Genomic DNA, 17814 nt, shown 5'->3' on the forward strand with positions numbered 1-17814 from the left:
TATAAAATAATAATAAATATTAAAAGTAGAAAATAAGCAGTATCTCTTCTAAATAAAATTACTCTTGTATATCCTGTAAATACTTTTTACTGTATAAATACTGTTTAAGCTCTCCATCGACATGCCGGCGAAATAACGCAACGTAACGGAGCGGGGTCACGTGACTCCACACGCAGTAGTGTTTTTAAGGGAAAGTAATTGAAATAATTGACCTGGACATTATGAAATAAATGACCTGGATTATAGGTTCTGAATGTCGATTTCGATTACTTTTCGATTAATCGCCCAGCCCTATCTTAAAGCCTGTTTCTTGTTGGTTTGTATGTGAAAACTCTTATCATGAGTAAGATTTCCTGGAATCTGAGTCTTCTTGTTTGGCCTAAAATGTGAGGAATGCTGTGAGGAGAGTTAATCGTGATGAAAGATATGTGTGGGGGGAACCAATGCCTGCTGGTCAGAGTCAGCTTGGATCTTTTAGACCTGATACTAGTCTGCGTCACTGCTCTCTCAGCAAGCTTGGCTAATTCTTTATTATGTCAAATAAAGGGTTGGAGTATAGGAGTGTGTGATATGTATCATCTGCGATAATAATGTAATTGAGTTTAACGACTTGTGAGCTAAAAGTATTGTCACTCACTTCTGAAAATCTGAGTGCTGTTCTAGAATATCAGCACTATCACAAATGTAATATTGTTTCTTTAACTGCTATATCCAGTTATATTTCTTAGGGGTGCTCCGATCAGGATTTTTGAGGCCGATTGCCAATCGCCGATCACAGGAAGCAGTATCTGCCGATCCGATCACCGATACCGATCTTTTTAAAGCCTTCTTTTATCATGTAGAATTATTTATAGTGATACTCCAATCAGGATTTTTAGGCATTTATTCAAGGCCTGATTTTTTTGGTTTGTTTTTAAATGGGCGAGTTCGCCTGTTAGTTGGCTCTTTTTTTTGATGGGTGGAAGGAAGCATTTTTAGACATTTTTCAAAAATATATATTTATCTCAAGTGTTTAATCATGCAGTGCATTTTTTTGTTTTTAGAATTGTGCAATTATTGCACAATAGCTTACACACAGCACAAGCCTGATTTCCACAAACACATTTATCCATTATTTTGATTTCAAATCCAAACATTATTGAAAATGCTTTTTCAGCATTGATTCTTTTACACAGTACAATAATACAGTACAGTAACCTTTCATAGATGTTAAAATGCAATAAATATAAGCAACACATTATTTAATGCTGTAAAGGGGGGGTAACGATTCTCAGGGCCCATGACTGAGAGGGGGCCCAGAGAAGCCCCCAATAAAATTGTGGTGCTAAAAAAAAATATTTGATAGTAAAAATTATTAACTTTAAATTATTCTATTTGCTGTTTCCTGATGTCAAAAAAATGTATTTGTTTAGGAAACACAAACGTCCGTGGGCCCCTCTCCCCCTCTCGAGTATCATAAAATGGTTCAGTCCGCCCAGGGGCGTCGTAGTTGCGTGAAAAGGGGGACTAAATTACCAGGGCCCCAAGTGGGGGGGAGGGCCCCTGAGGAGTGAAATTTTATTTTCCTTTAAATATAATTTTAAGATCGCAATAAATGTTGTTAACTAATGTAAATCAGTGATGCACGGGTCAATGTACAAACAACCCGAACCCAACCGACGTTTTCAACTAACCCGCCCGCAACTCGGACTGCAAAAAAATAAAATAAAAAATATTGTACCTGACCCAAATTTTTAATATTTGCGACTTATACCAGCGATTATATGCGGTTATATGCGGTGGAGATGCGTTCACTGTCAAACATTATTCGTCATTAATTAGGTAATTTTGTCAAAAGAAATGTTCTTGATTACAAGAAAAATAAAGATTGTTCTTGTTGTGATTTATTTTGTCTTTCCTTTATACAGATTTAAATAGTTTCGGTTTCGAAGTACTCTAAATTATGTCAGTGATTCTCCGATGATAAATATGATCAAGAATTATTTTATTTCGATCTACAGTGTAATAAGAGTTAAGAAAAAGATTAGCCTATAGCCCTAAATATATATAGACTACAAGCTAATTCCTTTTTTCTTAACTTTTAACTTCTTCTAAAAATTATCAAGAATATTAAATCAACTTAATTGGCTAGGTTAACGAATTGTCTTATACAAACATAACGAATGCACTTCAAAACGAAGTTTTCATATATAAATTCAGGAATCACGAATATGACAAAATAATATTATATATATATATATATATATTAATTGTATAGCTATAATAGTTGTATCAAATGAATAAGGAAATTATAGTGCCTTGAATTTATTAAGTAATGCTTAATTTTGTTCGTTTCGCTCTCTGGAAATGTAAAGAAAAAATACCGTTTTTACTTGGTATTTGTTTTTAATCCCTGGTTTTAAACAAGCATATACATGAGATAATTTATATATTATTGCTTGAATAAACGTTTAAAATAGTGCTAGAAATTTTATAATTAAGGAAATTAAACAGACCTAGGCATTTGAAGAGACATAGTGAAATGTCTAATAATTCCAAAAAGAAAGAGAAGCATTGGACATAATCAAAATATTCGAGACATTTATTAGGAATACCATTTTCTTAACAATTAAGATGCTGCATGTGTTTATCCAGTCTAATCGAAGTGTGCGTCTCTCCCCCGACTTTCCCAACAAAAATCCCACCCCCTCTCAGAAAATACATAAAGCTGACATTGCTGAGCTATATGCATTGAAAAGTAGTCTATTAAAATGGTACAATGGCATTGCTCAGTTCAACGTGTTGGGAAATCGGGCATTTTGTCCCGCGTCAGCATTTATTCAACAGTTAATAACGCTCAACATTCAAAAGGTAAATATTATTCAGCCAATAAAGTGTAGGTCTATGTATTTACTTTTTACTTTTAGTTTCATTTAGTTTAAGTCTGCATTTACTTGAATAACCAACTGTCTACATTACAGATTCAACATTTAATGTTTTGCAATTTAAGGAAATGTGATTATTCAAAAATGTCAATGTGATTTTTGCAGTTTGCAGTGGATCTTTTGTGTTAGCTTTGTGTCTAACTGTATTTGAATCCAATCAGGCTTCAAATATTGACAGAGAGGTTAAAAAGTTTAATGTAACCTAGTGTTTGCCGGCTGAAGGGTGGAGGAGGAGTGACAGCCGCCCAGCCTCATTAACAGGAAGAACAGGTTCGGTGTTCCGCCTCAGCGATGCGTCGCCCGATAACACGCCAATACCACTTGATGGTTTGTCCTTTCATAGATTGCTGATTTCATCCATCACCTTTTATAAACAATGGCAGCCATCGCAAAGGAAGTATTGAGATGAATGTGCCGTGAACTTCCGAGTCTGAAGAGCTCTATTGTGTGCCATACCTGTTGCAGTCTGGGAGGTTTCTGCGTGGCTTTTGTCTGGACAGTTTTCTCTTCCTGTGAAACACTAACGTTTTGATTACAGAGTGAGAAGAGGGACTGAAAACAAGAAGAGTAGCGTTTCTGTTCTTCTCTTTTTGATAATGGCCCATTTATTCTTCTGGCATAGTTTGCATATTGTTTAATTTCATTCATAACTTGGTTAGGTGGGTTCCTAAAGGTCAGTGTAGGAGGTCAAGTGCAGTTGAATAGTTCAGAGTGGGGATAATAGGACCCAGTGCTATGTGGAAATAACGGACCGAATCACAGAATCCAGTCAAAAAACATAAATCAAACACAAAACAAAAAATAAATCAAAAGCAGGGCTGCATACTTAAACACATTGTTATATGGATGGACTAGTGTCTGTGCATAAACACTGCTATTGAAAGTAAAGCGATATGTGTGAATGACTCGCTAGTTTTGACTTGTACCCATAATTGAGCAATAAATCTTTAACAAAAGATTAATTCAACTGCTAATGTTTTATGCCTTGATTTGAGAATCTCAGTTTTTGTTAATTTTCTATTAAAATAACATTCAGAAAAAAATAAAACAGACACAGAATTTCTGAAAATAATTTTTATATTAGAAAAATTAAGAAGAAAAAAAAAGACATTTAAACGTGAAAATTACATTTTTGTTAAGCTGTTAATAAAATATTCCATGATAGCAACTAATTAGACATGCTTTTTGATTAATAAAATGTAATTGTAACAATCAGAAGGACAATATGAAAACAAAATTTAGGGAAAAATAAAATATTTCTTAAGGCCATAGGATAATATTTTACAATTTATTTTTTCTATTGGAGGATGCCTGTGTCCATGTATTCATATGGTTTTTTTATTTTAATTTTTTCGTTAAATGTGGTTTTGAATTGCATTATTAAATGAATCAAAAGTACATCATGCAATTGTTTAACCATTCCTTACCATGTAATATTTACTTTACTCCGACATGCTGTGACTGACAATAGAGCTAAATACACCACAAAGGCAACATAATTACAAAAAGATTAATTTTATTTGCGCACTGTAATCCAAGTCTTCAGAATCCATATGACTGCGAGGAACAGAATCAAATCCAAGCATTTTTTTCAGTGATCTTCATCAAAACCACAAATAAATGCACAGCCATTTGCACTATGCATCGAAGACATAAATATGAACACGCTGTTGCACCTATAATAACTTTTAAGGCTTATTCGATCCATGAACATTTCTCTGTTAATGTACGCAATCTCACAGTCCAAAGCGTCTATCACAGCAAATTAGCACACGCTGAATAATTAAGCAAAGCATCTTCTCATAGGATAAGAACACGCAGCCTCATGAATATTTATCAGACAACAACGCGTCATCAAAGTAAAATCTTAGAAAAAGTAGTCCAGGGGTTCATAATCTTTTAAGGGCTGAACACATCTGATAAACAGGCATGCATCCGGTTTTCTCTCTCCAGTGATATCGCACACCCCTATGTCAGATGGCAGTTGCATTATTGCATTATTGCATTATTATGTTTGATTATTAGCATACAAAAACCACTCTTTAGACTCGCTGGCCAATCAATGAGAGGAACAATGTGTTTCTGCTATTCCTGCTGTAATTATCTTTTTCAAACCTGGGTTCTGCTCCATTCAGTTGTGCTGTTTGACAGGAAGAGCCAGTCCTTTGTGTTCATGTCTTCTCTGAAGCGTTGCGATGCGAACCTAAAGCCAGCTTGTACAGGGATGGAGCAAACTTCTCTCTGATTAATTGAACTGTAAGGCACTGATGAAAATCATAGTCTATCCAATCCATAGACAAAGCTTTTACTCTGTTTGGTTCCTCTCAAAGACCCAGAAAAACTTTTACCATTTCTTTCAAAAATGAATTTAAAGAATCTTTTATAGAATTTTATGTACACTTTGTTTTATAATTGCTTTATTTAATTTGTTTGTATAATGTTTGTTTGCCATCAAGTCAAGTTCTGTTCCTCAAACAAAGCTATTGTATGACTTCTAAGGGCTTTGCAGTATCATTTATACTTTTTTTTTTTTTAAGTAGAGAAGAGCAGCTTGAACATTCTTGAAAATGGTAAATATCAAAACTGAATGAGAAGTAAGATATTTTTATTTCACCTTTTTAACAGTTTTAACTGTGCATGCTAGTGTAGGAATATGAAATTATTATACTTTCATACAATTTTTTGACACTATGATGTCCAAAATCGCTCCGCTTTGTTGTGGTGGCTTTAAATTACCATGAAGGTCTTCAGATGCTTTTGCAGACTGTGTTTGAAAAGCTCTGTCAAAAGCAATGCATTATTCATTTATTTCATGGAACTCAAAGAGCAGACACACAGTTTTTGAAGTCAGTTTCACGCCATTCTCTGCTGGTTGTCCAACAGAGTTTATTCAGCTTACCTCGATAAGCATTTCTTTTCAAGTTTTTCTCTTCAGTCTTAGCTTAGTTGGTGTTTGTTTGGATTTTTCTGAGGCTCAGAAGAACTCTATAGATGTAATGAATGGACACTAAGAAATTAAACAAACATTTAAATAAACATGTGAATAAGATATGTTACAAAATCCATAACTGAAATGGTCACTGTCTTAAAGTGCAAACACAATCATAGAAAGTAAAGCAACACCCTGTTCTAAGGCAAGTTCAGGGAGGACAGACATTTCCTGCAGAGCAGAAATGGCGAAAGATGGCTTCCTTTTGATTTAGTATCAAAGTAGAGTGGAGGTACTAAACCATTATGGAATAAAAATGTAAATATTATTATTATTATTAATTATGCATTTATCATTAATGCTAATTCATAGTGCATTAACTACATGTTAACTTGACAATTTGAAAATCTATTATTAAAAGTTGAAATGAACACACTGACAATAACAATACAGCTACCCTATGGTGGTAGCTAAATAAACAGAAGATTTCACTACTTTAATTGATTCAACGTGACTAATAAACATATTATAATGTTCATTATAATAATGCAATGCTAAATGACAGCTTTTATCACTGTTTAATACTATGTTGCATGCCTTATTCTTTGCAAGAGGCCACATCATCTCACAGAAGGATTTATTGCAAACACTTAACAACTTTCATTACCACAGAACAATTTCTTAATCGCGCCAATATATCGTCTGTGATTATGAATGCATTTTTTGCATAGCTTGTCAGTGAACTACGTCTCTGTGTAGTAAATGCTGCTCCATCTGAAAGCAAGCACGTGATGGAGATTTACAACTATTTACAGAACCGGCTTTACTGACAAGATGCGCATGACAATCGCATGCGATTAATCCTGCAGCCCTAACCATTAGTGACATGAAAACATGTACTGTGTTGTACTGTATATGTATGGTTTTGTTGTCAAAGTTTTAAATCCTCATCTGAATTGTCCCGTTCACGTGTCAAAATAAACAGCTTAAGAGGTCAGTGGTTCCACCTCTAGAAGACACTCTCGTACTGAATAATCACTCAGTTCTGACTTATTGCAATTCAGATGATTTTTTTCAAAATAGTGATATATAAGCTCACAATTGTGAGTTTAAAAAGTCCAATTTTGAGGGGGAAAGACTGATGTTCTCAGAATTGCGAGTTTATATCTCAAATGTTATAATATCAGAATTGCGAGAAATAGACTCACAATACTGAGCAAAGAAAGTCGCCGTTGTGAGATATGAACTCCCAACTTCCAAAAAAGTCCGAATTTGCGAGTTTATTTCTCAGAATTGCGAGTTTGTCTCACAATTCAGACTTTATAACTCGCAATTGATATAGAGTTAATATCACACAACTCTGAGAAAAAAAAGTCAGATTTGCAAGTTTATATTCTACAATTCTGAATTGTGAGTTTACAGAGGAAAAAGTCGCAATTACATTTATTTATTTTTTTAAACAGTGGTGGAAATAATCTTCTATAGATAACCTGTAGTTTATCAGAAATCCCTTTTTTTCCCGGTTTCGATTACTGCTTCAAACGATCATGAAAATGCAGTAATCAAGATGAAACGATTATTGCGCCCCATTCCGCCCCTTTTGCAGTGGTGCGATTTCGCTCTTCCATAAAAGCCTAATTTCACATGCAAATCAGCAAAGTCATGTAACAGGACTTTCATAAAACGGGACGTGCTTGATTTGTTAATGTTTCTTTAACGTTGTGTTTTTAATAGCGCGTAAGAAAAATTGCACTGTTCTGTGTATGCGCTCAGAGACGGAGCAGAACATAGACATGTAAAGTTATCTTTTAGCTCAAGGTACGCGCCTAAATAGTCAAATACACGCAAATATATTTCAAATTATTCCATGGAATGTCTGGATACTGGATTCTGATTGGCTGGCAGGTGTGCAGTAAAACCGTTTAATGCACAGGTAGTTTCAAGTCAGTTTAATCACCGTTCTATATTAATGCGCTGCTTTAATTGACGCACACAAACGCAGAGAGAGAGAGATCGGAGATCGGATTGTGCTGTGCACATACATAAACTTCTTGTCAGCACTTCCCCGCGATTTTTATTGTTAAAATATCCTAGATACTAGATCGCTACATTATATTCCTCATCAGCGAAGTGGTAAAACTGCTGTTTTTGAATGAATTCGTTGTTTGTAGAGAGAGTCGCGCAGACGCACAGCAATGCAGGCAGGTAGGCACATACACACAAACACACACACACACACACACACACACACACACACACACACACACACACACACACACAACTGTCATCTCTACCTCGCCTTCTCGCTCTCTCTCGGTCGATCGATAATTTACTGAAATAAATGCTATAATTCATTCAAATAAATGTGATCTTACCGCACTTTCATCTCTGTGTCTAATAATAATTCGCGTCGGGCGGTTATTAGCCTCCACGTCGTGCATTTAAAATCCTTTAATGCACGGCAAACCGTTGATTATCCCTTACATGAGGCGCTTGGTGATTACTCGTGTAAACCCTTGTCAGGTTATGTCTTAAATGATCATAAACAGTTGAGAATGAAAATATGTGTGTAACAGTATATTGGATCCATGTGGCACTTAAAGCGGCAACAAATAATATTCCTTCTGCCGTCTCTGTGCTTAATATTAATATAACATAAAAATATAAAAAGAAAAATCCCTCACTGCTCTTGAATGAAGGACTTTTGTAGTTTTAATAAGAAACAAAGCATGTTTAACTATTACACTGAAGACACTGTTTTATATTACATTCAAATTATTGCATTCAATTTCTGCAGTATTGTTAGACTACTTTAGACTTGCATAAAAGTATTCAGTATTTTTATTTTTGTAAAAACATTTTTTGTATCTTTTTTTTTCTGCTGTACTGCTATTAAATAATCATGATTACAATATTGACCAAAATAATCGTGATTATGATTTTTGCCAAAATCGTGCAGCCCTAACTTGTGGACTCTAAACTGTAGAAATGAGAGAGAAAGCAATGTGGTCCTACATAAAATGCAGAACTGATGATAATGATAAAGTTTTTCTGAAATTGTGTCTAGGGCCAAACATGCTTTAGAGCAGGGATTCTGGCTCACCAGATCCATTTTCCTGCATTTTCCTAATCAAACACCCTGAGTTTGATCAGGGTTGGCGCTAAACTCTGCAGCGCATTGGCCCTCCAGGGTAAGATTTGAGGAACCCTGTTTTAGAGTATTGAGTTGAACATGCAGGAGGTCCAATATAAGCACTGCTCATGAGAGACGGCAGGGACGTTGTTTGTTTGTAATGGGCCCTGCTCTCCAGCTGACTGTGCAGGTTTTATGGACTGCTTCAAATTTCCATTTTTTTCCTGGTGTCAGTCGTGGTGCCAGTGAGAGGTGGGAGGAATTGAACAAGTAGGTCAGGCTGATAGACATGAATAGCTGATTACATCACAGAGAACCATACACTCAGTTGCTTTTGCCAGGCCACTGGACATTAGTAATTACTAACCTAATAAACTGGTTTTGTTTTTCTGCGTGAATTGATTGTGGAACATCTGAATATGGTTCTGTTTGTGTGGGGCGTTTCTTGTGTGGCTTGCACTTCTAGACCAACACATCAATAATACTCAAATGTGAGTCAGTGGAGCATCAGAATGACCCATAATCCTCTCTAAACACCCTCCTGATTTGCATAGGCTATGTTTGGAATAGTATAGTAGTGCACTATTTCTGTTTCTGCAGTTTTTACTGTACACACTTTTTTGTATGTAAGGAATAATCCACTGCATTGGCAAAATATGCATTATAGCATGGATTCCCACAATGCTAGACTTGACTGCTTCCATACCATATTGCATTCCAAAAGAAAAAAAAAACAATTCCATGTTTTATGATGGAAATATTTTATTATAACATAAAATATTTGCTAATGCAGTATTCTATTCCATCATGAGCTATGTTTCATCAAAAGGCCTGCATTAAACTGCTGTGAAAATTGGAATATTGCATAAAACATTTACGAATAAATCCCAAATAATTAATTACTTTTTTTAACAATTCAGGAAGGTAATTATACCAAATCACTTTCATGACTTCACATGATCTATTAGGAGCTGCAAAATAATGGTTAAATGGTTAATCATGATTATTTTACTTTAAAAGATCAACTTGCCAAAACATGTTTTTTCGCAGATGTAGTTATGTAGTCAGAGAATGAATTTGCAAATTTTCAGCTGTTTATAGTCAGATTATTGCTGATATCGACCCATGTTTTTATGCAGCAAACACATAGGGTTGTAAATGTGAAAGAAGTTAATGTGCTTTCTAAAAATCTAAATAATAAAGACAGTAATATTTATGTTTTAAATAAATATAATAAATTATATACTTGATTTATCCCTTTTAATGGTATAAAGGCTGAAATGCCATTGTATAAGATGTTTTGTTTTTGTGAAAATCTGAATTTGAATCATGTCATTTTATGTCTTAATATGTTACTGTATATTGTCCAACCCTCTCATGCTGTTAATATTACTTGTGCAGCTCTTAAAAAGGGTCATAAATTGCCTTAAATTGATATTTAAACATTCTGCAGATACACTGTAAATAGTGAAAAAAAATTCATTCCTTGATATTTGTGTATTGAAAATATTTTTGATTGATTGACTAAATTTTTATATTTAAAAAAATGTTTTTTGTTTTTTTTATTTAGGCTAGTTAAATTAATTTTATTATTAATTGTATAGTTTCTTTTTGACTACCTTTTAGTACGTTTAGACTGAAATGTATTTGTGAAAAACTTGTTTTTTAACTGCAAGAGTTAGAATTTTAGTTTAGCGTCATGTTTTTTTTTTACAGTCATTTTAAAACAGTCATCAATATATTACCATGACATTGCCCTATCCTTTCTCATGCAGTATTACTTTCTTTTGTGCATTTAAATTTTATTTTTAAAATACTGCAGATAAATATTTTCAATTACATAATTTGTATACTGTATGTTGGCTATTTATGTTAGGCAATGTTATATGCAATCCAGACAGTTGTTTTTAATAGCACAATAACATATGATTTTAAATGAAGAACTCATGTATGTGAACATGTAATTTACCACAGTGCTGTTATATCTTGAAAATGCACCTTGGAAGTGCTTGAATTTTACTTTGGAAAATGTATAAGAACCCTGTTACAGGTTTGCCGGTGTTTTCAGATCATCAGCGTTTTTAATGTAATATGAAGATGCACATGGTTGCCAGGTTGGGAAGACTGATTAAACCACTGGGAAATGTATTGATTTAGGACAGGGATCTTCATATCTGGCCCACGAGATCCACTTTCCTGCAGAGTTTAGCTCTAACACACCTCAGTGTCTTCAGGATCATTAGAAAATCACAGGTAGGTGAGTTTGATCAGGGTTGGAGCTAAACTCTGCAGCGCACTGGCCATCCAGGGCAAGATTTGAGGAACCCTGATTTAGAGGAAAAGTTCTGACTGGGGGGTTTAATATTCTTTATATTCTGGCAACCGCAACCATAAAAGTTTGTGCTGGAGGCTTATTACCAATGCAAGATAACACAGAATAAATAAATACATTTCAGAATAAATAACCAGCAGGTAAATTTCACGCAGACAAATTTAATAATTCAGAAGAAGCTGGAGTTGTGATCATGATTAAAATGCGATTTATTCTGTTGAGGCAAAGTCATATACTTTTTTTCTTTCAGAAATGTATTCTATAAGTGTGCTTCTGTCACAGTTGCTCTATATGCTTTCCTATAGAATAAAAACTTTGCCTCAGTTAAGTGTATAAAGTTTTTAATGCACGTTTTATGATTTCGGCCGCATTTAAGCATTCATTTAATTTCTGTAATTAATTTGGCATCAGAAAGAAATGATATTTAAACTTAGTTATTATTTTTCTCAGACTAAATTTATCAACTCTTTCTCCTCCTAGAGCTTTAACTCTACACTGCAAAAAATGCTTTTCTAGCTTAGATTTTTTTTGTCTTGTTTCCAGCCCAAATGTCTAAAAATTCCTAAATCAAGAAGGATTTTCTAGACAAGTAAAAATTATTTTCTTGTTTTCAGAAAAAAACAAGTCAAAATTAAGTGAGTTTTTGCTTAGAACAAGCAAAATAATCTGCCAATGGGGTAAGCAAAAAAAAATTCAAACTTCAAATCTTATTTCAAACAGAAAACAAGATTATTTTGCTTGCCCCATTGGCAGATTATTTTGCTTGTTGCACTTGTTGCAAATGCACTTAATTTTGACTTTTGTTTTCTGAAAACAAGACAATAATTTTTACTCATCTACCAAATCCTTCTTGATTTAAGAATTTTTAGATATTTTGGCTGGAAACAAGACAAAAAAATCTAAGCTAGAAAAGCATTTTGTGCAGCGTACAAACTTCAGTCTCAGCCCAGATCTTCAGACTGATCTCACCGGGAACAACTAATCGATAAAATCGATTATTATTGATAATGAAATTCGTCGACAATGATTCTCATAATTAATCGGGATTAATCGGGTCCGCCCACAGTGCACGTAAAACTTCAGAGGATCACGTCAAATTACGAACTTCTATAGACACAATGCATCTAAAAATAGTGGAGGAACCAGACTGAGATGCTGCAGGAGAGTTACGTGATCAAAGCTGCACAAAACATCAGAATTCCTTATTTTAAACTTGAAGCTTATAGCGTAATGGCTTGCCCTGTGAGGCGCTTTGAGATCCGTTTGCATCCTCAGCATGAAAGCTTTCAGTTTACGGTCATATCCTTATCTGTAAATGTCACAAATTCACAGGAGCATTTCCATTTATGCATAAAAGTCCATTCTGGCAGTCTGTGTTAAGTTTAAATCTTTACTGAATGAGCGTCAGACAGGAACACAGACAAGGAGACAATTAATACTCAGCGCAAAAACATTAATTGTGCTGAAACATATGTCGTTGAATGTTAAATTTATATTTAAATACAACATGTAGTGCACATACCTATTCTGCCCTCCAAAGGCAAAGCGCAGTAACTACTCATTTGGTCAAAATTGAGTTAAGGCTTAAAATGGACTTTGTGACAACTGTTTTGTCTTGTGGCAAAGTCTCCTGGTTCAATTTTGTCCCAGAGAAACGAGAGTGTTTCAGAGAAATAAAAGTATCAACATGTTTGACTAGCTGGCGTAAAAACTTTAAAGGCATTTTTCTCAGTTTCAGTGTTGTAGTTACTGCACTTTGCCTTTGTAGGGCAGTATTTATGGAGGGTAGGAACTGGAAAGTAGGGCTTTGATGGTGGCAGAGTTTTACCTCCGCCGGTGGTGCGGTGTTTTATAGATATATAAATGAGGCTCAAACATTATTTGAGCAATTCCGTCGGTGAACAAGCAGCCTACAAATCGCTAAAATTACAATACATAAAATAAACGAAATGATACATTTAAATATGAAAGTAGCCTAAATAAGTGTTAAATAGGCTATTAAACAAACATTCTTTGCAAAAATTCCTAACAACCTCGACAGCTGATCAAAATTACTGGCCGAGTTCTCTTTCTCTTCCCCATTGCACAGCTGCTGTTTTTAATAGCAAAGTAATTACATTTATTTTCGTTTCTTTAGTTTATAAAGTTAATTTAGAAATATATTTGGAACACGTCTTGTTTGTGAAATTTAAGTTTTCGTTTTTTAAAGTAACGACCAAGCGGCCAGCGGCAAACAGATCAATTTAGCCTTCTCAAGTCATCACGACTTAAATTAAAATCCTTAGATATAAAAAAAACTTAAAGCATATCACAATATTAGTTTAATCGTTTAACCTAAATAAATGTGTACTAATAGGCGCATATCCAATCGTTTGTGCGGAGAGTGAAAGCTTTGCAGGACATGGTGCCGCCAGCGCTATGTGAAACTTCATTTTTGCTCATAAATGAGTAATACATTGACTTTAAATTATTACTTCACTACTATAAAACGAAATAATTCAAATCGAAAACAAAACTCTTTCATTAGCTATAGGCCTAATCCATAAGGGGCCGTTCACATGTCGCGCCTAAAAACTCGTGGAAAACGCGAGGCGCGCCACTTTCTTCCTTATCAACAAAGCGCTCGGGCGCTTGCGCTCCGGAAGCGTCTGCCGTTTCTAAGCAACCATCAGCTGCGCTCTAGCTCCAAGCCTATGCGTCTCCATGCATTGTTTCTTCTATTAGCGTCAAAATAATGGGGGCTTGACAAATCATAAAGTTCAGGAAATCCCTGGACAGAGCCGGTGCCAGACCATAACTAACAGGGGGACACGCGACATCTAACGAGGGGGCACACAATCAGCAACAATAACTTGGAAAAACGAGGCTTAAAAAAAAAATACATGTGATATATAATACAACAATATTGAACATTGTTTTGCTAATTGTGCAATAAAAATAAAATGGCGTTTTTTGCTCTGTTTCAGCCATTTTTCAATTTGACCAAGCTGAGAAAACTTGGCCTAAGTGACAATGAGATCCAGCGGCTGCCGGGGGATGTAGCTAACTTCAACCAGCTCGTAGAGCTAGACATCTCTCGAAATGGTAAGAAGCCCTTTGCTTTATCAGACCACTGTTTAATGACTCTAAGTGTCTGTGAGAAACTTTGGCCTCCTGTGTCTTGCCCTTCCCACACGCTTCCAGCTACGCCCAAGATATATCAGCAGCTGGGTTTCTATGCTCAGCAATTACATACAACGTTTCGGCATCATTCTCAGTAATTCCCAGCCTGGATTGCAGCGTATCCACACCCAAAATTCAGTTTTCCTTTCAGCTGTTTTTACTATTTTTGGTCAAGCGGCATCTTTAAAACTAGACTTCATGGTTTGTGGGTTGTTTTAAACAACCAGTGTCTTTCTTAAAAGGATACTTGATTAAGAAATATATCACTCCCCTGAATGTCTTTCTAAACCTGTATGACTATATATATTTTGTGATTTTTTTTTTTTTTTTTTTTGTCCATAAATTGCATATAAAGTCAGTTGGATTAAACATTCTTTTAAATATTTTTATTATACAGAAGAAAGAAATGCTTGAAAAGCATTTGTAAAGCCATGAGCGTGAATAAATGATGATAGAATTTTCAGTTTTGGGTGATCCCTTTGTAAGAATGGTTTATGCTCTTTGTGTGTTTACACAGCGTCTTAGAGGAAGTTCCTCCCTTATAAATTCACATCATATTCTAGTTGAACTTTGATCTCTTTTATTTATAGCACCATTTTTATGGCAGGCACATAATGATTGAAATATAACACAGGAGTTGTTTTAAACCTTGTTGTATGCTGCCCACATAGCTTGATATCTTGTAAGGAAGCATCTAAAATAGAACCCATAAGGGACCAAGATGCAAGGCTCTAATTAGACCGCAACAAATGCAGCAAACGTTCTAGAAGTAAAAATCGAATTAAATTTCTCCATAGGGGATTGGTTTTGAAAATTACTTCTAAAAACTAACCGATTATGCGCTTTGAGGCTGTTAATCAATGGAATGTGCTTTCGTTGAAGCCATCAGCCTGCATAACTTCAACTAATTTATAAATTAATCATGTTTAACAGCGGAATTCCTGGTGGAAAACTACATTACCCAGAAATGTTCACCAATCAGAGAATCGTGATAAGGAAATTGCTCTAAAAGAACACTTACCACTCCACTAAAGCACTGCGAATTTCTCTATGCTTTCAAACCATCCTGTAATATTGTGCACAGTCTTGTACTTGCAAGTTACAAGTTACTGGCTTGAAACTCTTGAAGACTTTCTGAAAATCACTAGAGGGGAAATGAATGGGAAAAATTCTTCCAGAACCAAGGCCTCTGAAAAAGTGGGTGAATACTGTTGCACTCCGTAGCGCTCCTCACTTAAAGCACACTTTTAATCCAGATTCCAGTAGTTTTACATTAGCGTGTTCATTTTTTTTATTACAAGTTTTCTGTTAGGTTTAAATATGCAAATGAGGCATTATTTAAAGATATATGCGCTAATTTGCATGCATTTCTAGTACAAAAATCTAACCACTGGATGAAGTCCATTTCAAAATTCTTATTTAATTTTTTTTTTTCAAATGTTTTTACAGAGGGGATTTTGAGTATCTCATTTTGTCATGACGTAATTCAGAAAAAAACAGAACAGACAGAAAACAATGTTTTTTTTAATCATTTTTGGGGGAATAAATGTTGTATAAAATCAAGCAAATTATATATGAACAAATCCCTCTGTAAAAACCTTCAGAATATAGACAGGAATAAAAATGTCAAGTTTGGTGTGTGTAAGTGCTACTGAAGTGGAGATTTATGGCTCAGTGTAGAAAAAAACAACAACTCATTTTGAGAAAACTGCCTTTAAAAATATGCATTGTAATTTAAATCTGTTGACACAAATAAATAAAATGATATGAAAGAAACACTTACCAGTGTTTTTTGGATGTTTTCTTTCCACTAGTCTAAAAAAAAAAACACTTTATGAAACGCCAAAAAGCCCAAAATCTCAAACTTGACAGGTGCATGAAAAAACAGTTTTTGCCTGCAGTGGCTCCCCGTAAAATGATTTTCATTATTTAATAAATTATAAATAATGTTTTAATGCCATTTTGCATGTTTTAATGCAAAGTTTCAATGAAGGATGCATTTTGTGGTGACTTGAATGTTAAATGCTGCCTCTCTAGGTTTTTGGTAGAAAGCCATTGTTTTGACTATAGAGTTTTATTGTTCTAAGTGGATTAAATCTGTTTCCTCTTTTTCTCACAGACATTATGGAACTCCCTGAAAGCATTTCATATTGTAAAACCCTCCAAGTAGCAGATTTTAGTGGAAACCCTTTGACAAGGTAATTGTGCATTTCAGCTTTGATATTCTGATCCTGTATGGCATATGTTTTAAAAAGCTCAATATGTGGTGTCAGTTCATAAAGAAATGCTGAAAAACAGTTTGGTAAACAGAAATGCTGTTTATCACAAGATTTCAAGTTATCTAAATTAGAGTACAGTTTTATTCAGTTTTCGATTTGTGTGTCATTGTGCCAGATAAATAATTCTAGTTTCTATAATTCTATAATTAAAAAGATGTTCCCCCATTAAATTGCCTCTGTAGTACTCTGTAGAGTAGCTCCTGAAACACTGCTGAAATCTGTACACTTCATCAGGTCAGAAATACAGATCCATTAATTTTTCTTTGTGCTTATTATGGTGTGTACATTGGGGATAGTTGGTTCTTTAAACAAGTCTTAATTGCATGTCTAATATACCACAAATGCGTCGATGGCGTCTCCGCGGTTTATTGACGATAACCTAATAGCTGTGTTGTGCTTGACAGGTCATCCGTTACGCATTAGCACTGGATCCACTTTGGCCCAGTTTGCCAATTTGTTCCCCTATTTTGCTGGATGTTACAATGCTTGACTGCTTCTGTATTCTCTGGTTATTTTGTAACAAATAACCATCAGTGTTGGGGGTAACACATTACAAGTAATGCAAGTTACGTAATTATATTACTTTTTCCTAATAACTAGTAAAGAAACACATTACTTTTTAATTGACAAGAAAATATGAGTTACTTTTTCCACCCATTTATTGATTAAAAGCTGTCCTGTCCCCATGGTGAGAGAAATTGTGAGTAGGATGTTACTTTAGTTCTAGAATAAATGTAAACATTCATTAATTCATCTCACTCACTAAAAAACATACAGTATTCCTCAAAATGAACAACAACAGTGAAATTCAACGCAAACCTGCAATAATTAAATATGTGAAATAATACAAATATCCTCTATGTATTTAATCCCATTATATTAACCAATGTCAAAATTAAAAATTACTCAAGATAATTTAACATTTCCTTTTTTTTTTTTTTTATTGCTGAAGAGTTTTTTTTTCCCTAAGCCTGAGGCATTTGGTGTGAAAAGGCTTTTACATTTGGCAAAAATATAACTTTTTATATTAAAAACAAACAAGCAAGCCCTGCACA

At 34.6% G+C, this 17814-nt stretch overlaps 1 protein-coding gene across 1 annotated transcript in view; it reads left to right on the top strand.

The window, feature by feature from the left end:
• The window catches only part of lrrc1 (leucine rich repeat containing 1), a 63935-nt gene that overhangs the window by 3983 nt on the left and 42138 nt on the right, over window positions 1-17814 (top strand). The window contains exons 2-3 of the mRNA XM_073835228.1: window positions 14285-14402; window positions 16600-16678. Of these exons, the coding sequence (XP_073691329.1) occupies window positions 14285-14402; window positions 16600-16678 (197 nt within the window). The remainder of the gene's footprint in view (window positions 1-14284; window positions 14403-16599; window positions 16679-17814) is intronic.

Source organism: Garra rufa, chromosome 2 (assembly GCF_049309525.1).
Source record: "Garra rufa chromosome 2, GarRuf1.0, whole genome shotgun sequence".
Taxonomy (NCBI): domain Eukaryota; kingdom Metazoa; phylum Chordata; class Actinopteri; order Cypriniformes; family Cyprinidae; genus Garra; species Garra rufa.